The sequence below is a fragment of the Aethalodelphis obliquidens genome, unplaced genomic scaffold, assembly GCF_003676395.1.
Source record: "Aethalodelphis obliquidens isolate GAN/ISIS:26980383/991018 unplaced genomic scaffold, ASM367639v1 scaffold12, whole genome shotgun sequence".
Taxonomy (NCBI): domain Eukaryota; kingdom Metazoa; phylum Chordata; class Mammalia; order Artiodactyla; family Delphinidae; genus Aethalodelphis; species Aethalodelphis obliquidens.
The window spans coordinates 21,302,403-21,325,735 of NW_020837956.1; the positions used below are offsets into that span (position 1 = coordinate 21,302,403).

The 23,333-nt window shown below is 39.7% G+C and overlaps 1 protein-coding gene and 1 pseudogene across 2 annotated transcripts in view; one reads left to right on the top strand and one right to left on the bottom strand.

Moving 5' to 3' along the window:
• The window catches only part of PPP1CB (protein phosphatase 1 catalytic subunit beta), a 37,584-nt gene extending 20,210 nt beyond the window's left edge, over positions 1-17,374 (bottom strand). Inside the window, exons 1-2 of the mRNA XM_027113498.1 lie at positions 17,265-17,374; positions 16,907-17,046 (exon numbers count right to left, since the gene is read on the bottom strand). Coding sequence (XP_026969299.1) covers positions 16,907-16,958 — 52 coding nt within the window. The 5' untranslated portion in view covers positions 16,959-17,046; positions 17,265-17,374. The remainder of the gene's footprint in view (positions 1-16,906; positions 17,047-17,264) is intronic.
• A 5,328-nt stretch (positions 17,375-22,702) lies between these two features.
• LOC113624138 (ubiquitin-fold modifier 1 pseudogene) lies at positions 22,703-23,055 on the top strand (annotated as a pseudogene). Its single transcript, XR_003434239.1, has one exon. The product of XR_003434239.1 is annotated as a ubiquitin-fold modifier 1 pseudogene (transcript).
• Positions 23,056-23,333: the final 278 nt, after the last annotated feature.

Sequence of the window (23,333 nt, forward strand, 5' to 3'; positions counted from 1 at the left end):
AAGATCATCCTTTCTCCACTGAATTGCACGGCTAACTTGGTAGAAAAATTAGGTGACCATACATGAATGGGTCTGTTTCTAAACACTCTACATAGTCCGTTAACCTGTTTATTTTTACATCAGTATTACGCTATTTTTTTTTTTTTTTTTTAGTTGTGGCATGTGGGATCTAGTTTCCTGACTAGGGATCGAACCCAGGCCCCCTGCTTTGGGAGTGCGGAGTCTTAGCCACTGACCACCAGGGAAGTCCCAGTACTATGCTATCTTAATTACTATAGTTTTTAATAAAGTCTTGGTATCAGGTAATATAATCATTCTCATTTTTTTAAGATTTCCTGGGCTAATCTAGGTCCTTTTGCATTTTCAAATATGTTTTAAAACTGGCTTGTCCCTTTCAACCCTAACTTGTTTTAACTGGGAATGAATATGTAAGTCTAGGGAGAATTGATACCTTAACAATACCGAGTCTTCCAATCCACGAACATAATATTTCTCCTTTATTTAGGTTGTCATGTTTGTCTCAGCACTGTTTTACAGTTTTTAGTGTGGCAGTCCTGCAAATTTTTCATTAAATTGATGGGAGGTGAGGGGCGCTGATACTGTAAATGTGTTTTCTTATTTCATTTTCCAATTGTTTAATATTAGCATATAGAAATAACGGATTTTTGAAAACCGACTTTACTTCCTATTCTAACAGTTTATACATTCCTTTGTAGTTTCCAAATATATACAATCATGTCAGCTGTGAAAAGCCAATTCTACCTCTTTTCCAATCTTTACATCTTTTATTTTCCTTCCTCACTGAATTGACTAGGACCTCCAGGACAATGTTGAATAGAAGTGGTGCTAATGGTCTTCCCTGTCTGGTTCCTGAACTTGGAGGGAAAAACATTCTATTATTTCACCATTAAGTATGATAGCTATAATTTTGTACATACTCGACTAGTTTGCTAAGACCTTTTATCATGAAGAGTCTTTAAACTTTGTCAAATACACTATCTCATTTATTGAGATAATCATAATTTCATCCCCTTTATTCTGTTAATACGACTTATACTGATTGTGCTGAACTTGGATTCCTAGAATAAGCCCCACCAAATCATGACATTATCTTTCTTGTATATTGCAAGATTCAATTTGCTAATATTCTGCCCAGGATTTTTGTGGCTATATTCCTGAGAGATAATGGCCAGTAATTTCCTTTCCTTGTTATTTATCAGATTTTGGTATTAAGGTTGTGCTAGCTTAAGAAATCAAGTTGGGAAGTGTTACCTTTTTTTTTATTTTCTGTATGAGACTTTATACAATTGGTAAAATTTCTTCTTTAAATGTTTAGGCCACCAGTGAAACCATCTGGGTCTGGAATTTTCTTTTTGAAAAGTATTCTAAGTACAAATTCATTTTCTTTAACAGATACTAGACTATTCGGGTTTTCTATTCCTTGTGTCAGTTTGCCAAGGTTAGTTTTTCATCTAAATTATCAAATTTATTAGCATTAAGTTATTTAGAATCTTATTATGCTTAAAATACATATATTTAAAACTTTTCTCTGAACCATCTGAGAATAGACTGCATACATCATGCTCTTTTACCCCTTAATACATCAGTATTATTCCCTGATAGTATCTCTTACACAGCCACAATACAAGTTATCAGATTCAGGGAATTTAATATTTATACAAATCTTTAATCTGAAGAATGTACTAAAGGGACTTCCCTGGTTGCGCAAATCTGCCTGCCAATGGAGGGGACACGAGTTCAAGCCCTGGTCTGGAAAGATCCCACATGCTGCAGAGCAACTAAGCCCTTGCGCCACAACTACTGAGCGTGCGGTCTAGAGCCTGATAGCCAGAACTACTGAGCCCACGTGCTGCAACTACTGAAGCCCATGCACCTAGAGCCTGTGCTCCGCAGCAAGAGAAGCCACCGCAATGAAGCCAGGCAATGAGAAGCATGTGCACTGCAACGAAGACCCAACGCAGCCAAAAATAAATAAATATATAAAAAAGTTTAAAAAGTTAAAAAAAAATAAAGAATGTACTACAATTTTAGTAACTGTCTCCATCATGTCTTTTACAGCATATTCTTCCCCAGTACAGAATTCAATCCAGGATTACATTATTGCATTATTTGTTCAATCTTTTTAGTCTCCTTTAATAGTGGTATCTCCTATATCTTTTTCTTTTTTTTTTTTTTTTTTCGGTACGCGGGCCTCTCTTTTTTGTGGCCTCTCCCGTTGCGGAGCACAGGCTCCGGACGCGCAGGCTCAGCAGCCATGGCTCACGGGCCCAGCTGCTCCGCGGTATGTGGGATCTTCCCGGATCGGGGCACGAACCCGTGTCCCATGTATCAGCAGGCAGACTCTCAACCACTGCGCCACCAGGGAAGCCCTCCTATATCTTTCTTGATACTGGTAAATTTAAAAAAAATTTTTACATTATCAGTCTTTCTAAGGGGTTATCAATTTACCAATCTTTTCAAGGATTTCATTTTTTAAAAAAATCATACATCTTTTTATTTGATTTCTGCTCTTATTTTTATTATATCTTTCCTTCTACCTTTTTTGGTTATAATTTATTCTTCTGTTGTCTTGAAATAGTTTAATGTTCAGCCTTTTTTTCTAATATATACATTTAAAGCTATATGTATCCCTCTAAGCACTGCTTTTAGCTGTAACTGTAAAAGTTTTAACACATTTTCACTATTATTTAGATCAATGTATTTTGTAACTTTCACTGTTATTTCTTCTTTAGCCAATAAGACATGTGAAAGTATTTACATTACTTAATTTCTAAATACCTGAGGATTTTCCAATTATATGCTATTGATTTCTAGCTTATTACCAATGAATTCAGAGAACATATCTGAGATCTCTCCTTTCTTTCAAATTTAGAGATTTGCTCTATGGTACAGTATATTTTATTAAGTGTCCATACATACTTGAAAAGTATGTAATATCCTACAGTTGCTGGGTAAAGCATTCCATGTGTATCAATTTTACTGTGTTGTTTAAATCTTCTAGATCCTTGCTGATTTTTTTTCTTGTTTATTAGTTACTGAGAAAGGTGCATTAATCTACTATGGTTGTAGTTTTGTCTATTTCAAACTTTTCGTTCTATCAACTTTTCCTTTTTGTGTTTTTGACCTATATTATTACATACCTAAAAAATTTAAGATTGTCATATCATCCTGTTGAATTTATTCCTTTAAATTGTGCAATGCTCTTCTTTCCCTCTAGCGATTCTTCTTACCTTACAGTCTTTTTCTGGCATAAATATATAGCCGACTCAGTTTTCTTTCGGTTAGTATGTGCATAATGTAGTTTCCTCATTCTTTTACTTACCCATCTGTGCCCTTAAATTTAAAATATGTCCCTTGTAAACAGTATATGGTTATGTCTTCTGAGCTTTGTCTGGAGTGTTTGCTCCTCTCACATTTACCATAATCACTGGGAAAACTGAGTTGAAGTACACCATCCTGTCGTTTGTTTTGTCTCATCTGTTTTTTATTCCTTTCTCTTTTCTTACATTTCTTTGGAGTAATTGCTTATCTTTTATTATTCCATTTTCTCCTCTATTAGCTCTTTAGTTATATATTCTTTTTCTTTTGGTGCTTACTCTAGAGATAACATATGCACTTGTGACTGATTTACCACTCTCCAGACTTTTGCTCTACAGCTGTCATATACTGCTCCCATATATTTTAAACCCCACAAGTCACAATTATTTTAAACAGTCCTAATTTATATTTATACACATTTATTCTTATTGCTATCTTTCATTTCTTTCTGCAGTTCTGTGCTTTTATGTGTGATCATTTTCTTTCAACATGAACTTTCTTTAGCATTTTTTAGTGCCATCTATTATCAATAAATTTTCTTAGTTTTAGTCTATCTTTATTTTGCCTTCACTTTTGAAGCATATGCTCATTACATTTAGAATTGTAGGTTAGCATTCTTTTTTTTTCTTTTAGCACTTTAAGAGGTCATTCTATTGATTTCTGGCTTCTGTAGTTTCAGGTGATATATCAACCATCTCTCTTATTATTGTCCTGAAAGTAATGACTTCTTTCCTTTGGGAGCTTTAAAAAATTTTTTTTCTTTGATTTTGGGAGTTAAGTCCATGATGGGTCTCAATATGACTTTATTTACATTATTCCCACTTGGAAGTCACAGACCTTCTTTAATCTTGTTTTGGTATCTTTCTCAATTTTGGAAAATTCTTGGTTAATATATCCTCTATTCCACATCTCTTGTCCTTCTGGGAATCCCATTACACATGTTAAACCCTTCCATTGTCTTCTGTTGCTTTCTTTCTGTACTTCCCCTCTATTTTTTCTCTCTCAGCACTGCATAATTTCTACTCAACTCTTTTTTTCCCCTAGTTTACTACTACTCTATTTTGCTGTTTCTAATTTGCTAGTAAATGCACTACCAAATTCTTAAATTTAGTTAATATATTTTTTTAGTTGTACAGTTTCCAGGTCTGATAAAATTTTTCTTTTCCTCTTTACCTTGAGCATATTAAATCAGTTATCTTCAAGTCTGTGTGATAACTCTAATATGTGAATTCTGTGGATTTATACCTTTTTCTCCTCTTGATATTTTGGTCCATTAATCCTGTTAGCATTCCTGTAGTATTTCACTGAATGAAATATTTGATTATGGATGAAAAACTGTACAATTTCTATATGACATCTTCCTCCATGGAGGGCTGTTTCCTTTAGCAGCAGAGTACCAAGGACTCATCCACATTTTCTTTTCTTTTCTTTTTTTGACTGTGTTGGGTCTTCATTGCTGCACACAGGCTTTCTCTAGTTGCGGTGAGCAGTGGCTACTCTTTGTTGCGGTGTGCGGGCTTCTCATTGCGGTGGCTTCTCTTGTTGCAGAGCATGGGCTTTAGGCACGTGGGCTTCAGTAGTTGTGGCACACAGTCTTAGTTGCTCCACGGCACGTGGGATCTTCCCGGACCAGGACTCGAACCTGTGTCCCCTGCATTGGCAGGCAGATTCTTAACCACTGTGCCACCAGGGAAGCCCCTCACCCACATCTTCTTGAGGGCTGGTCTACTTCATTTTGCCCTCAATCTTGGAGAGTGGCCATGATGGGGGTCTCAATGAAAAACTCAGGGTATAATATGGCCTCTCTCACTTCATAAAGACTGAACTTCAACTTGTGCCATGCTGGTACTGTGGGGGATGCTGGAATCTCTGCTCATATCCTTAGCTTCCCAGACACTGTTTTCTTCTGGTTTACTTAGAATCTTCCCTTGCACGTGTGTATCTTAAAAATCAATGAGCTTAGGGGGACCTGACTACAGATTTTGAGGTTAGAGTCTATGTGATTCTCTCCTCTTTTAGACTTAAGTTTCAACTGCTTTAGTTGCCCCAGACTTCCACCTCTCCTCTTTAGTCCAGTAAGACTGCCACTTTTTATTTGGAGTCTATTCCCCTATGCCTCCAGGAGTGACTGTTGAACACACTGGTGCTTTCCTTTTCTTAAAGATCAAAACCCTCAAAAATTTCCTGTGTTGGCTGCTCTTCAACAGTGGAGTGGCTGCTCAAGTGAAAACAGAGAAGTACACAAAATATGATCACTGGGCACACACTAGAAATTCAGACGCTTACGTGAAGAATTTTGAGGAACACCTTGCCAAGGACTAGACACTACTGGCCTTAACCCCATATGTTATCTCAGCAAATGAGTCATTCAACTTAGGTAGAAGCATCAAGGTCTCCTGGTTCCTGATAAAATAATCTTTCTGCACAACCATGTTTACACCAGAAAAGGGGGAAAACACTAAGGCCTGAGGGTCAAATTTGGTCCAATCCCTGTTTCTGTGTGACCTGTGAGTTAAGAGTAACTTTCATACTTTTAAAAATAGTTGGAGGGGGAGGCGGGGAAAGAACAATACTCTGTGACACATAAAAATTATATCAAATTCAAATGTCAGCGTCCATAAGTAAAGCTTTACTGGAACAAAACCACTCTCATTCATTTACGTATTACCTATGGGTACTTTCACGATACCATGGCAGAGTTGAGTAGTTGCCATAGAGACCACATGGGGCACCCTCATGGCTTCGCACTGCTTCCCAGGGTACTAGAAATTGCAGAGATGCAGTTATAACTCAACAGTGTCTTCAGCATCTACTTACTGCTGTGCTGCAACATTTTATTTTACTTTTATTACCAGTGCATACTCATCATGTCAAAGGAAGAAAACTGAAATATGAATGTCTAAGGCCCAGTGGAGTGTGGATTATTTTGTTACTGAATTAGATGACTAGGCATTGTATTTATGACATTATAGCTGTGCTAAAAGAATAAAATATATGTTCACATTAGGAAACTAAGCACTTCTTCACAACATTCCTATCTCATAGGAAAGTAACAATCAAAAAAATTTTTTTAAATTGTAAATGGAATCTCATCACAGCAGAATTTCTTCACAAAAATAAAAATGAGGCTGCAATGAAAGTAAGCTTCCAACTGGTTCATGTATTAGAAAGTGAGGAAAGCCATTTACTAATGGTGAGTTAATTAAATCATATTTGTTTGGAAAAGCCAAAGAAGTATGTCCTGAGACTATAAACTTGTTTAAGACTATATATTTATTAGTCCTTCCGTAAAGACAGTTCTTGAAGGGTTGAGGACACTGAAAGCAACGTGGATAATCAGTTAAAAAAACAAAAATGATTTTGAGTGGTTTCCTTGGCTCTTGATGAGTTCACAGATATTGCCAATACTTAGCTTTTGCTCACTTGAGGAGCCAATGCTGAATTTGAAATGACTGAAAAGTTAGCCTCTATGAATAGTCTGTGTGGGACAACCACAGGCAAGAATACTTCCAAAGGGACTTCCTTGGTGGCACAGTGGTTAAGAATCCGCCTGCCAATGCAGGAGACACGGGTTCGAGCCCTGGTCTGGGAAGACCCCACAGGCCGCGGAGCAACTAAGCCCGTGCGCCACAGCTACTGAGCCTGCGCTCTAGAGCCCGCGAGCCACAACTACTGAAGCCCGCGCACCACAGTGAAGAGTAGCCCCTGCTCTCTGCAACTAGAGAAAGCCCGTGCGCAGCAACGAAGACCCAACGCAGCCAAAAATAAATAAAATAAATAAAAAGAATACTTTCAAAGAAGCTAAAGAAACAAACCCAAAACATGATGGAGGTAAAAATACTCATGGAGCAGGAAAAGACTTAGTTGGACAATTTAATAAAGCTTGTGAAAACTGAAGGTGTTTAAAGCTTATGGTGCAATCACTCAGTGGAAAAATATTGAACCAGTGGTATCAATGGTGTATTTCATTAGCTCTCATGAACTTAACCATTGTCAGTTACACAAATGTTTGTCAGAAACAAAAGCTGAATATCCTGACTTGCCCTACCACACAGCAGTTCAGTGGTTTAATAGTGATAAAGTTTTATTGTGACTTTTTTGAGCTGAGGGCCAATATTGACATTTTTCTGAATGAGAATCACCCTCAATCACTACTATCGAGCACTGAGTAGGTTTTATAAGTTAGATCTTGCTGCAAACCTGATAATGTTTCTTAATAATTCAACCTAAAATTAAAATGTGAAAAAATACTTATGTGTGAAACATACACTATGCTAAGTCACTCTGACAACTAATGTTGCTTGTAATCACAAGCAAATGTCAGGTTGCTTTACACAGTTCCAGGGCTGTCAAATGTTAAAACAAGTGAGATCTTCATTCCCTCACAGATTTGCACTGGACACTATTTTCTAAGCTCAAACCACAGTTCTTACAGCATTCTTTAGACCTCAGTGTTAGTGCAAAATAAGTCAAAATCCATTTAATTGTGCAGGTGAGGAGCTTCCACCTAACCTCTCACTGGAATTGACTAATGTGCAATGTTATCACATGATAAAAGGCAAATATTAAGAGAGAACTAATAAAATTCTATAAATACCTTCCAAGTGATGACTAAAATCACTTAACTAAAACCACATGCTTTTGGATTGATAATAGTTTCAGTAGTACCTACCTATCTGTGTTAAGACACCTTCCAAGATGAAATACATAAAATCTCATTATAGATCAGCATTAACAGATGAACACTTCCAGTTGATTTTGATGATACAGAACACTAACTTTGAACCTCAATTAAGCAAAATGTTCTCTTCCCCCAAAAGAAGTCCCTTCTTCTCATGATTACAAAAATTTATACTCCATCATTATTTTTCAAATTTCATATTCATGTAAAAACCTTTTCAATGCAGGTTTGTTTTTTAAATTACAAATGGTGTGTGTCATATATGTCTGTGTTGTGTATACACTAAATTTTATCTTTCAATAACCATCTGCTATTTTCTCCAGCAAGTTCTTACTAATAACTGTCTTCTCTAAAACAGAAAGAATGACAAGGAGAAAAAAACACCTAATTCCACTATTACATCTGCCACATGAAATCTTAGTAATCTTCATTAACCTTTAACATTTTAACCTCTACCCTACCAAAAAGATTCACTCAAGGTTACATACTAATCAACAGCAAAGTTAACATAAATCCAGATTTCCTAAATTTTTTTCTAAGATGAAACAGCAATTTCTCCATATTTAGTATGAGTCTACTTTAAGCCACAAAGAAGAAAAAAAAGTAAAATTTTTACAGTTGGCTAGAATGGGGAATTTTGGTTTTAAATGAAAGAATTAAGCCACTGCCATAATTTCAATTTATCTTAAGTTTGCCTGCTTAATGTGATTTGAGCCTACAGATGGCCTTCAGGAGCTCTGTATAAAAACCCAAACTGTAATACTGTGTATGCACATACACATGTATACTTTTCCGAGAAGTCCGGGGCTTTCATGATTTCTCAGAGGGGTCTGTGTATTGCCGTAAGTTAAAAAAATCATTCCAGGTAAACTAGTAAACAAATAGATAATGAAAAAAGAGTGAAGAAGAAAATTAACAGATACAGGGGAGGACTAGACATTTCAGGAACAGAAGAAGGGAGCACCCTAGTCCTGTGGTTCTCACGAGTGTGATCCCCTTTTTCACTGTGTTGACATCTGCATGGTGCAAAAGCAATGGTGATTAAAACACCGACACCTCAGCAGAAACCAAATCAGAGGCACTAAATTGCCACACACAGCGAAACAAAAAAGGTCCAGTTTCAATTAAAAATGCCCTTGCCCTTGATTAAGCAGTAAAAACAATCAATTTTCTTACATCGCCACCAACAAGTATACATCTTTTTAATATTCTGCATGATGAAATGAAAGTATCCATGAAGCATTTCTGTTGCATATCAAATACAATGGTTGTCTTCAAAAAGAGCACTTGTATGACTGTTTTAGTTCCAAGCTGATATAGCTACTTTCACAGACCATCTCTTTTACTGGAAAGCACAAGTGACAAACTATGGTTATTCACACTTAAGATATTTAACAGATACTCTTGAAAATGAACAAAGTGAGCCTGTCACTTCAAAGAAAACAACTGACAGTATTTGTTGCTAGTGAAAATTAAAATTTTGGAAACCTTGTATCCAACACCATGAATTTGACAGCTTCTTCATACTTAAGGACTCTTCTGATACCTTGCTGTAATATTAACAAATGTGAATTTTTTGATGTTGTATAAAATGTGTCAACATTTGAACATCTGCATAAATCAGCTTAACCAGTATTTTCAAAACGACCAATGCATGTTACAAAGTCATTTGTAAGATCCATTTAAAATGCAAGATAGATAAATGGATTTTAATGTAAGAGAACAATATTTCAGATTCTACATTACAACTAACCTTTAAGAAATTATCACTTGTCGATTTCTGGTATAATGTTAAAGAATATCCACCATTATCTAAAAAGGCTATTGAAATACTCCTTTCTTTTACAACTTTGTATCTGTAAAAGTACAGATTTTCTTCATATACTTCAACCAAAACAGTGTATCAAAACAAACTGAAGCAAAGCAGATATGAGAATTCTGTCTTCTACAAAACCAGACATTAAAGACATGTGCTTATCACTATTATTTTTGTTGTAGAAAACAAACTCTGATTATGTAAAATGAATAGGTTATTATCGTTATTTTACATGAATTAAAGAATATTTTTTTAAAGAATATTTTAAAATTCTTAGTTTTAATTTCTAACACAGTACTGATAAATAACTCATACAAATCAAAGTTCTTGTCCTCAGTTATTTATTTATTTTTTTGCGGTATATGGGCCTCTCACTGCTGTGGTCTCTCCCGCCGCGGAGCACAGACTCCGGACGCGCAGGTCCAGCGGCCATGGCCCACGGGCCCAGCCGCTCCGCGGCATGTGGGATCTTCCCGGACCAGGGCACGAACCCGCATCCCCTGAATCGGCAGGCAAACTCTCAACCACTGCGCCACCAGGGAAGCCCCTCAATTATTTTTATGAGTACAGAGTAGTCCCAAGATTCAAAGTTTGAAATCCATTGCTCTCTAGCCCCTAGCCAAAAGAAAGCATACACCAAATCTCCTTAAATCACCTTTCACCATTTAATTCTGCCTAAAAATATCTCTCCCCCTCAGCACCAACATTAATATGTCAAACCAGATTATAAATTCTGAATAATGGGAATAGGAAAGAAATGTTTTATACATACATACATACATACATACTACGTATGAGTGGTTGTATGCAACAATGTGGAGGGCACATCTGTTAGATCCTCACAAGAAATAGCCTTCCTTTGAGGAGGGTCCAGGGCTCAGTAGCATAAGAAGCCCTCTATTACCTTACACTCAGGTTTATACTAAACAATAACAGTAGCTAACATTTTCTGAGCTTTTATTACGGTCTAAGCGTTCTACCAGTTTAATTGTTACAGATACATTATGAAGCAGGTCGATTATCATCCTCAAAATGCAGAAGAAACTGAGGAAGAGCTGAAATTATAATACATCCAGAACCTGTACCTTTAGCGAGTATAAACATGGTCCCCCACTATAACAATACTTACTGAACTACCTTGAATAAACACTTAATTGAGTATATATCTGTTATCATTCAGGATTCACATAACTATTGCAGTTAAGGTCTGATGTTCATAAAATATGTTCCTTTCTGTCATTATATAACTTAGATCTTTCTCTCACTTTCACTCCAGAAGCCTGGTCATTTTCTTTCACTACTTTGGCTCAATTATTTGATACATATTCAAACAACACAGATGAACCTACAAGTACCTATAAAGTTTGCCTCTCAGTTTACTATTTAAAATAAAAAAGAGCCATAATAACTGCTAAATATTAGAGAAAGCTATATAATAGATGTCCTTAAATATGAAAAGTAACTTTTTTTTTTTTTTTTTTTGCATTACGCGGGCCTCTCACTGTTGTGGCCTCTCCCGTTGCGGGGCACAGGCACCGGACACGCAGGCCCAGTGGCCATGGCTCACGGGCCCAGCCGCTGCGCAGCATGTGGGATCCTCCCGGACCGGGGCACGAACCCGTGCCCCCTGCATCGGCAGGCGGACTCTCAACCACTGCGCCACCAGGGAAGTCCATGAAAAGTAACTTTTGATTTCTCTAAATCTTGAAAATAGTAGGTAGGATTAAGGGAAAAGTTAAAATGGTGTTAGACAAGCACTCAAAGCAAGAAAATGTTTTGATCAATAGTTTGGAAATTGACTAGATGGGAACTCAGGCATAGTCTGATGAACATTCTAAGGATTAAATTCCTTTATGGGGAAATAAACTGTGTCAAAACCTCCAAATTACACAGTGCCAGCATATATCAAGACCCAAAGGCAACATTCCCACCAGATCGCGCATGTAACATAAATACCTCAATTTGTCTTTGCACAGATGTGGGTAAATTTGGGAAGGGAGAGCCCTGAGGTCAGTGACTATTAGGAAGGTTATGTATGTCCTCATAAATCACTTTGCTATACACGTGAATAGTGGGTAGGCAGATTAAAGGACAATTGTCCCTGTCCTTTTACTACTTTTTCTACTGCATGACAAGTACCCACCTAGACCAGGAACTGAATTCCTCCATTAAACTAGGAAAAGACTGGCAACTAGTTATTTGTACTTACTTAACTTCAGAATGAGTTTCTGCATTTTTAGTCCCCTACTTCTAATTGTGGAATAAAGACAATTTCTATTAAAGCATTTTCATTTTATCTTTAAAGATAGAAAATCTCTGAGGTACAGTGTATTTCAGAGAATGAGGTGTAAAAAAAAAAAACTACATTTCACCTACCAATAACCAAGACTTCAAAGGTAATCATATTCAATCTTGGGGGAAGGTGGAGGGTTTACAAAAAGAAAGATGAGTTGTAACCTTAATATCTTTCTGCTTCCTATCTTCACTGATCCCCTATTTTCCCAGAAAGAATAAGCCTTGAAATGGCTACTTACAGCTGCTAGAGGAGCAGTGATCGCTGCCTGAGGGTATAAATTTGTATTCACTCAAAATTAAATCCTAGAAGATTAAACTGGGAATCCCTATCCTCCACCACCACACCACTGCTAAGCCTACTGACATTTACAAACCATTTCTTCTTGCATCCCTATAGCCCAAGATTTCCAGGATCAAGGTTGTTTCTGAAACTTTAATTATTTCTAAATATCTTGACATTCTTAACACTGACGTTATTTTACCTGTTAAGAGTTGTTTGAGAACGTATACTACTGGAATGGATACTCTGTTAAAAGATAAATGTGGATAATAAGACTTCAGATGCAAAAAACCTACTTGATAAAATTTACTATCTTTATCTCACTAATCCTAAATCTTAATATAATCCTGTCTCTAGACTCAAATGTAAATAGATTTCTAAATCCCAATAAATCCTAATCTTGGTTTAGACATTTACCAGAAAAGCTCCAGCTCTGTATTTTCAAATAAAATAAAAATACTCTGGACTACTTCTTCAAACTGTCAAAATTTCCCTCACCTGCTGGAACTGACAAGAAAACCAAGCAACCAACCTAATCCCTGAATCTCTGAACATCTTTATGCCTTCTCTAGCTTCTCATCTAAAAAGAAGCAAGAGAAGAGAGAAAGTATCCCTAAGACCATCTCCCCTATTCCTCAACCTGCTCTTTTTTAACAGACCTGGCCTTGGGTCTACACAACAACACTATCCCTGCAGAAGTTGAGGTTGCCAATATCAACTAGCACTTCCTTCAAACTGCCTAATCTTTAGACTGCTGGGTCATAATTAAACAATTGAATCAGAAAAGAGGCTTTAACCAGTCTAACAGTTCCTCAAAAAGTTAAACAGAGTTACCATTTGACCTAGCAATTTCACTCCCAGCTATATACCCAAGGGAAATGAAAACATATGCCCACACAAACACTTATACATGAACATTCATAGCAGTATTATGCACAACAGCCAAAAAGGGGAAACAACTCAAATGTCCATCAAGTGATAAATGGACAAATGAAATGTGGTATATTCATGCAATGAAATATTATTCGGCCATAAAAGGAATGAAATACTGACACATGCTACAACATAGATAAACTTTCAAAACGTTAAAAGAAGCCAATCACAAGAGACCACATAATGTATGATTTCATTCAGATGAAATGTCCAGAACAGGCAAAATCTATAGACAGAAAGTATATCGGGGTAGCCAAGTAATGGGAGGAGTGGTGAAGGGAAAAGGGATTTGTTGGCTAGTGAAAACAGGGCTGTGTTTGAGGGTGGTGGTGGTGAAAACTTTCTAACGTTGATTGTGGTGACTGATGGTTGCACAACTAAAAAACCACTCAATTATACACTTCGAATAGGTGAAACTGTATGGTATGTGAATTGTATCTCAATAAAACTGTTGGGAACAGAGCTGGCACAATCTCAACCATCGGGAAGCAGTTTTCCACACAACCCTCTTCCCAAACAAGCAGATTCTACTCAACCTTTTTCAAGTCCTCCAAAATAAATTCAACATTTATAGTCTGAATAAAGCTCCCAGGTGATTTCTCTATACTCCCACTGCCATCCTAACTCCTTTTGGAACTGCTGATCAAAGTAAAAAGCTTTTACTGGATTTTCCAGGATACCCATAGGAACTAGCTTCAATTTCAACAAGAATGTGGTAGCAGGATCACTAAAGAGTGGTAGGCATCTTTGGCTTTGTGGTTAAGTAAAACTTAACTCAAGAAAATATACTGGGACTTCCCTGGTGGCGCAGTGGTTGAGAGTCCGCCTGCCGATGCAGGGGAGACGGGTTTGTGCCCCGGTCCGGGAAGATCCCACATGCCGCGGAGCGGCTGGGCCCGTGAGCCATGGCCACTGAGCCTGCGCATCCGGAGCCTGTGCTCCGCAACGGGAGAGGCCACAGCAGTGAGAGGCCCGCGTACCAAAAAAAAAAAAAAAGAAAGAAATATACTGAAGGAACATGCACTATCCAAACAATAAATCAGTATACTGTTTTGCATTAAATAATAACAAAAAATTTAAACGTAAAAGGCACTTTGGAAGTGAACATCATTTGGCCACCTAAAAAACACAAAGAAACTCATAAAATTACTAAAAGTGTTATAGCTGATTGGTAATAAAAGTTACTAAAAGGGTTATAGCTGACTAGCAATCTGATGTAATAAAAAAATCAAGAATATGTTATGGAACTACAGTCAACATTTTAAAATGAGATCAAGTCCTGCTGATTTCCCCTCCCTTGTACAATACTTTCATTTAATACTGAAAACAAACAAGCAAAAAAACCTAACTATAGCTATTCTGCTAAGCAGCTTTACTTGAATTTGAGTTAATAATTAGCATGTAACATCACTGAAAATCAAGGCAGACAAAAGAATTCTTATTTGAAGATTAAAAACAATTATTTATTAGAAAATCCAAGTCTGTTAGGATGTCTTTGGACAGGTCTAGATTTTGGAAAAGGGAAGGAGAAGAGGAGAATTTAAGAATCCCAGGGAGGCACGGTCAAAACTAAACATACTTCCCGGGATTAAGAAGCAAGTAATGGTACTCTTTACTGTCAGAGAGCAGGCTGAAAAAGCCTGAAAGTCACTTGTTTAGACTGGGAGTTCCCTGAGTGAAGAGACTGTGTCTTATTTTTGGATTCCTGGTGACTGGCACAAAGCAGGTCAATAAATGCTTGCTAATTTAAAAGGGGAAAACGTCTGGAAAATGATCACCCAAAACCAGAACCCAACACGTATGTAATCTGAATTCACAGAAACAAACAGAATCACTTAGCCTATTTTCCTCACCATATCTTTTCTCTTAACAACCTTGAACAATCCACTAGTGAAGTTTCTTAATTATCTATAATCTTAAAAGGGTGCATCTGACTTAAAAGATCCCATATCAAAGATTTAAAAACACATAAGTCTGCTGTGTTTTATGCCTATACAGTATATAAATATGTAAGTTTATGTAAGATAAAAATAAAGAAGTTGAGATACAAGCATCAGATTTTTAAATATTTACGTTTACAAGCCAAGTTCATGGTGAGCATAAACTTCCCCCAAAGTTAACAAGATATTAAAATTTTTAAATAGCTACACTTCCCTCTTATAACAACGCGTAACTACAATACATACACTTTTTCAAAGCAAATGTCTCACAGACCCAGTAAGATGTTCACATCTGTGTGAACACTGACTGCAGGCACCAGGGGGCCTCCCAAGAATAACTTGATAGTAAAGGAAAAGGCAAACAAGAGTTCCTGGTGAAACTTTGCTTCTTCCTCAGTCTTAAGAGACTCAGTCTTAGACTGCTGGAAGGCTTTCACATCTGGAGCAAGTATACTGTAGTTTGTTACACAACGGGTACACAGAGAACTGATAAAACACCGACACTTTGGCTGAAAAAAGGAACTAGCGCCCTCCCTTCCGCCCCCCAATCACACAATCTTCTTCTGCGATGATTTTCCAAATGTAAGTACACATTGTTTCACGGTGGCAAACAATTATCTTCAGGAAATTTGAAAGCCAGTAACAATGGATATGTAATCCTTCCACGGCTTCTGACAGAGAGAACAATAATTTATTTTTTTAAATGGCGTAATTTCTTTCCTACACACTCACAAAGCAGCTAGTGATGACGCAAATTTTAGGGTAAAGGGATTCACTGGCAGAAGGCAGCGACTGACTTTGAATAATACCCTGGCCTCTCCATCTCTTCCCTTTCCCTCAATCCCCGACCCTAACATAAAACTATCCAATTACGAACAGAAGGGCCCAGAAACTTCAAAAGCTGCTAAGACCTGTAAATATCTTTTAAACACAAGAGAGGCTTTACAATCGACCTTTCCTAAGTTTATGCAGAAATTAAATCCTGCTCAAACCTGCTAAAATTCTCAAACCCGAAAACCAATCCCTTCAGCAAACGTGTCTACATTTTTCTTGCGTGCATCTTCAGCTCGGTCAAAGACTTTTGGCTTACTATGCTTTAAAGCTAAATAATACATGGGCGGGACTCAACTCCCGCTCACGTTATCTTCTCCTTGAATAGAGTTTGTCCTGTAGCATCATGTAAAAATGCCGAACAGATCAGTCGACTCAAGGAGAAGATTTTTAAAAATTCACTCCGGTAACAAGAAGCGAAGGCATCCAACGGCAAGGCACAAAGAGAACAGAGAAGAAATACACGTCCCACGGGCGTACAATGCCCCGGAGCACGCATCCCGGCACCCTCCTCGCGAAGGGTCACCCGGCACCCCCGCCGGCGCGCCGCCGTGCGGGTCTCCGAAGGTCCGCTGGGGCACTACTTGCCTGCGGGGACAGCCCCTGACGCCCGGCCTCCCCTCGGCCGTGTTCCCGGAGGCCGCTCCCCCCGGCCCACCAGCTTCTTTGCCCCCTCCTCGGGGGCCGCCTCGGGGCGGGAAGCGGGGGGTCCCCTCGGGCTCCGGCGGCGGAGGAACAAGGAAGGCTAAGGGAGGCGCCCCCTCCACGCGGCCGGCCGGGCCCCGACTCACCCTCCAGCAGTCGGGTGATGAGACTATCCACGTTCAGCTCCCCGTCCGCCATCTTGTCGGCACCAGACGCTTCTTCCCAGCAGCGGGAACAAGGGCTTCTCGACGGCGGACGCTGCGGCGACCGCTCGGCGTTCCCTCACCTAGAAGTCACGCGGCGTTTCGACCCCGGTTCCAACTCCCCCTTCCCCCGGGCCCTCCCCCCACCCCCTTCCCACCAAGCAGTGGAGCGCGCACACACTCGGAGGCACCCACGAGAAAAAAATAAATAAACAAGTGGAGCCCCCAAAAACCGGGCCGCGTCAGACCCAGCCCCCACCTCCTCTTCCTCCTCGGCACCGCCCAACTCCGCAAAGCTCACCAGCGCCGCCGACGGCCCCTCCCGCAGCGCCACTCACTTCACACCGCCCTTCCCCGCCACCGCGCCACGCAGCCCTCCGCGCAGGCGCACGGCGCACTCGCTCGCGGCCCCACCTCGCCCGCGGCCTCCGCGCAATCGCACTGGACTCGGTTCTCCCGCCGCCGCCGCCGCGCCACTGCCTTCGCGCAGGTGCGGCGGCCTCTCTCGCCACTTCCACTGCGCCGAATCTTCGCGGCTGCGCAGGTGGCGCCCCTGAGGCTCCCAGGGTTTGCTGCGCTGGGGAAGCTCCCATTACGCAGAGCGCGCGTAGGCAGCGCTGACCTTCCCGCTTCCCAGCTTCCCGGGTCTAGGGCGCTCAGCAGATGTGGTTGTGCTCTTACCGCCTTGCTTTTGTTTTCTTGGTTTCAGTCCCTGGTTTTGCAAGTAGTTTCTCGTTCCCGGTAAGCGGGAAACGCGGACTGCGTTACCCATGTTTGAAACTGGGTTTACACGTTTGGAAAGCAAGAAGGGGTTACTCTGCTGGAGCAGTTTGACGTTGCACGTAAGGGGTTTCATACCTTACGGTTCCACAAGGTTGGTTGCCCAAGTGTCCCTGGATGAAATAAGTTAAAGTGGGCCCTGGGAGGGTCAGCAGTAATAATATTTTACATGGGTACCGTTGTCTGCCTTCTATAGAGCGCTTTCACATATCTTACATCTTCCATTCTGTGGATACTGCTTTTCCACAGTGCATTTTGAACAAGAAAAATACCTTCATTATATATTGCTTAATCATCCTACCTTGTAATTGTTTTTGCATTTATCTCCTGCACTCGACCGTGAGCTCCTACACGGTAAACCCAATTTATCTTTGTGCCTGCAGCTCCCGCTGTATCTGGTATGTAGAAGAGAGGGACAAAGAAACGCGGAGGCTCAGGAAGGTTGGTTGCCCACCTCTTCTTTCCACCACAGAATTCTGCCTCTAGAAAAGCAGGGGAAAGAGTAGCCACGCAAAGGATCTGGGTAAGCAAGAGTTTTGGGCCTGTTCTCAGAAGTGGTCAGACCAAAAGTCTTCACTCATTCCTCAGGTGTTTGTCCAGAAACTCACAAACAAGATGCTGTCTCAAGCTCAAGGCAGTGCTTCTCCCACTCACATATCACTAATGATAGCTAACATTTTTGAGATCCCTGTATGTGCTCTGGCACTGTTTTAAATGTTGTAGTACATATGTTATTTCATTTAATCCTTACACCAGCCCTGTGAGGTAGGTACTATTATTATCTCTACTTTGTAGATGGAATTTATTGAAGCACAGTATGGTTAAATACCTAGCCCCAAGTAAATGGCAGATCTGGGATTCAAACCCAGGCATCCTAGTGCCAGAGTCTGCACTCAACAATTGTGATATACTCCCTCTCAGTGTATGTGAACTGAGATGCTTAAATATGCATGTGTTACAACATAAATGTCGAGAACAGAAATCATACTTTTTTGGGGAAAAAGCATTATCCAATCAAGTGCTTTATGATGGTTCAGATGACTTACAGAGATAGGATTTCCTGATCCCTTTTTTTCTAGCTTTCTCTCCATTTCAAGATTTAGCTTGTGGATTGATGGTGAACACAGAACAGGTGACAAGCTATAATGGTGATCCTGTCTGGAGTAGTTTTCACAGACTCTTATTGCCACCAGTTCATCTTAGGGCCTTTATAGGTGAAGAAATGGATCCTCATCAAACTCTTTTGTTAATGACCATTTATTTATACCCTGCTTTATTTCAGAAGAAGGGATTTAAAGTAACTTACGTAAATACATGAAGTAGGATAAATTAAAAATATGTACAGAGAAAAAGAGCACAAAAGAAAACCAAGAATGGGAAAGATAAGATAAAACCAGCAGTATTGTATGTAAAATGCATGGTGTAAGGTCCTATGGTTTGCTAGGGATAAGTCACAAATATGATTCTAAGCTTTCTAGCAACCAAGGAAAATTGCAACCAATGAGTAGCAAGTGGAGTAAGTGTTCTGGCTGAGCTGGAACTGAGACTTGAATAGACCAGCTTGTGGAGTTGGATGCCACTTTCCCAAATCTCTTCCATGAGTCTCTAAAAGAGTAACAGAATGTTTAGAACACTTAAGGTGTCTTCTTATCCTCCAATTTTCATGGGGCCCATGAACCCCGTGAGAAAGAACTTTGAACCCTGTCCTCCATTAGGGTTTATATATATTCAGATATATTTAAGGGACAAGGGACACTCAAAGGAAACTGGATTGCACAGAGAGAAAGTGAGCATCTTAGAGAAAATCACCCCAAGTGGAGGAGGGCAGAGAGAGTCTGGTCTCAGCAGAGTTCTGGGAATCAGAAGAGCTCAGAGGTTCTGAGTACCGTCTGGTACTGCCTGCAGCTGGAGATGCCCCTTCACCCCCACCCCACCAGGTTTTCTAGTGCCTTCGAATCCTGGGTAAGAAGGGACTATTATAAAAATGAAAGAGCTCTATCACTAGGGGCCCAACCAACTTTCCTGTGGGATCCCCCTCCAAAAATATTATATAAGAATTCAGAATCAGATGTCTTCAGATTTTGAAGCTTAGTGCATATACTATGTATTACTTAACACCCCAGCAGCTTCTGGGGCAGCTCACTATAAACTGAAGCATTATTTTTTTTTTAAAGAAAATCATACGAATATCCATGTCATGTAAGGTAAATAAAGACTGCATTTTGCCTCATATCAGTTCAAGTCAGAGTTGCCATTAAAGCAGCCTCCCCCCCCGAATAAAACGTATTTATTGAAGGAAATTGGAAAACAAAGAAAAAATATAAAAATCACCTATAATTTCACCAGCCATAGCTAACCACTTTTCTGTTTTATTTCTGAATATGTATTTATATATTTTATATCATATATAATATAATTATAAATATATTTATTTATATAGACATATATATGTCTATATAAATTTACACCAAGGAAGTAGAGCATTCTTATGAAACTTTTCGTAAGCCGAAATGTCATAAAGCAAAGAAGCAATTACCCTAGGACACATCTTGCTAACAGGTGCACAAAATAAATCGAGATAAAGCACAGATGCTCACAGACACAGTTCAAAGTTATGGCAGCCTGATGCTGAGATGCTGAGTATAGTTCCTAGAGAAGGAACTTGGCGGTGCTTGATGTGTGCATTTCCTCTGTAATGGCTTGCTGCAGAACTAACGCTAATCACTATTTTTACTTTCGCCTTTTCGGAAAAAGATACTCACGTAGGTCTTTCATAAAAGCAAAGTTGCATACAGTGAACTTTCTAAAAGCAGGGAATAGATAGATAGATGTATACCCATTTTGTAAAATGGGGATCATTCTTCACTTCCATTTCATCCTACTTGGTTATGTGAGTTTTCGTGTCACATTTATGTGAATCTCAGTTTTCAAAGTTTATTTAGACCTTAAAATGTGGATAAGCGGTTGAGGGCAGAGGAAGAGGTAAGAGGTGGAGATCCAGAGGTCAGAGGAGACAGTGCTGCAGGGAGCAGCAGCAATAGAGGCAGTCAGAGCCACGATGAGGTTCAAGGGTAGGCGGGTACCAAAGAGACAGAAGCCTCACTTGACAGATACTGACTCTCAGGAAGTTCTTGGCCTGAGTGTGAGCAGTGGTCCATGGGCAGAATGGGGGTTGTCAGTTAGGGAAGTCAGCAGCTTGGAAGCAGGACACGAGAAGGCTGCCATTGGTGTAGGAGCAATGTGTGGTGGGCAGCAGCTCTGTAGAGCACCTGAGCCTGGAGACCAGGAGACTTTAGAGCAGAGGACTGGCAGGGAGTGGTTCTGATTGCATGTAGGAAACTGCCTCCCTCTCTTTCTGGACATGTGGCAAGACTTAGGAAAAGGATCAGGCTAAGGTCCCGCTCCTGATGAGACTGGGATTGTTAATCCAAGAGACTAGAGGGCAAACTATTCGCTAGACTCCCAACCCAGCGTGGCTTTAGATAGTGGTGTGTGGGAGCCAGCTTACACTGGCTCATGAGAGCCAGTTGTTAAACTTTCAGAGAATTTTGCAAGCCAGTTGTTAAACAGAGTCATTATTTAAAAAGTAAATTATATAGACTTACAAATAAATATAACAAAAACAAAGGTAATTATTGCTCAAGATTCATCACATTCTATTTATGTTGCTCCATTTTACTATTATGTATAGTCTAAAGGTTGTTAACATGTACTGTATCTGTATGGTGGAAATACTATATAATGAAATGCTGCTATGCATCTCTTTCCAACTCTACCTTCAGTGATATTATATTGGCCATAGTGAGAGCAGTATTTACACCAAGGAAATTAGCACATGTTACAAATCTATCAGCTTTTTCCACCAGAAAGCTGGTTGTTAAACATTTACCAGCATACCACTGGGCTTAGGGAGGCATAACATGCATGTTAATATCCTTGGGTAATTCCAGAAATGTCTGTGGAGGGAAATTGGACTTCCTGATTGTAAAGGACTTGGGGAATCATGATTTAGGGTCTTAATAAAATCATGATTTTATCTGTACTTACTGACAGGAAATACCTGGGCCAGACTAGTGCTCAGAGGAGCCCAACTATCACTGTGCTGAGATCAGAAAGATGTCCCTATGGAGTGTCCTCAAAGAAGGCACTTTGGAACACAGTGAACAGCAGCCTCATGATTCCTTTTAGTAAACACAGCACAGACTTTCATAGGGATGTTTTATATGCCTCTTGATATTAGCCAGTAGCCAATATGGTGTGAAAGTGAATAGGTTTAGGTAGCAAAGTGTGAAGGTTGTGATAGTGATATATAGCTCTTTGCTGCCTTGACTAATCCAGGATAACTTATAAATGAATGAATCAACATTCATCAGGCTGTCCTTCCATGAATATGATTCCTCTTAATCAAGTCTTTAATAGTCTTAAATGGCAGTAAGTTCTAAATTTTACTAGATATACCTTGAGGGCAGCCATTCTGTCTATCAAATGTCATAGACTTTTGTAGTCAGCTTAATTCAAGGATACTGAGAAACCAGACAAGGATACATGCATCAGTAGGAGGCCACCCCTGTCAGTACAGAGCCAGACCTGGTATACACCTAGGCAGGGCCAAGAATTTTGCTTAGGATTTACTTTTGGTTTCATTTCAATACACATGTGAGAGAATAATCAAGCACCAGAGTGATCAGCTAAGCCATAAGGCATGTCCTCAGTCATTTTAGCCCCCCAAATTATAAAGCCAGGTATAACCAAATACCTCTTCCCCTGCCCTTGGCCAAAACCCTCCCCCTTCCTCCAGTTCTGACACCCCCAACTCTCTCTCTCTCTCTATCTCTCTCTGTCTCTCTGTCTCTGTCTCTGTCTCTGTCTCTCTCTCTCTCAGTGGAACATTGTCTCTTAAGGAAACTCTCTGGTGTATGCTTCAAGATAAAATGATCACAAAATAAATGCCTAGGTTAGCGTGGGGTTTCTGTCCAGACCGGCTGCACCATGTTGAAGGTTTCCTTTAAGATCACACTGACGTCGGACCCGCAGCTGCCGTACAAAGTACTCAGTGTTCCCGAAAGTACACCTTTTACAGCAGTCTTAAAGTTTGCAGCAGAAGAATTTAAAGTTCCTGCAGCAACAGGTGCAGTTATTACCAATGATGGAATAGGAATAAATCCTGCACAGACTGCTGGAAATGTTTTTCTAAAGCACGGTTCAGAACTGCGAATAATTCCTAGAGATTGTGTTGGAAGTTGTTAATATCTGCTGCTTGGAACATAAAATCCCCTTCCAGAATAAATATTGGTATTTTTATTGTTGTAAAATTGGAGTCAGGCATTTGAAATCCTATGAAAACACCAATAGTTGATGAAGTAATGAAAGGTAACTCTCTGTCCCTTCTTGTTGTTCACACTCTTCATGTGAAGAGGGGACACTTCTCTGTTGAGGGTGTCATCACCATAGAAGGTCACATTACTACCTCACAGCACACACAGGTGGTTCGTTGGGGGTAAATGGATTATCCACCTGTGTCATAACTGGAGGGTGCTTCTGATCATTCTTTCTGAGAACATTTGGAAAAATGAAACTTACTGAATCTTCC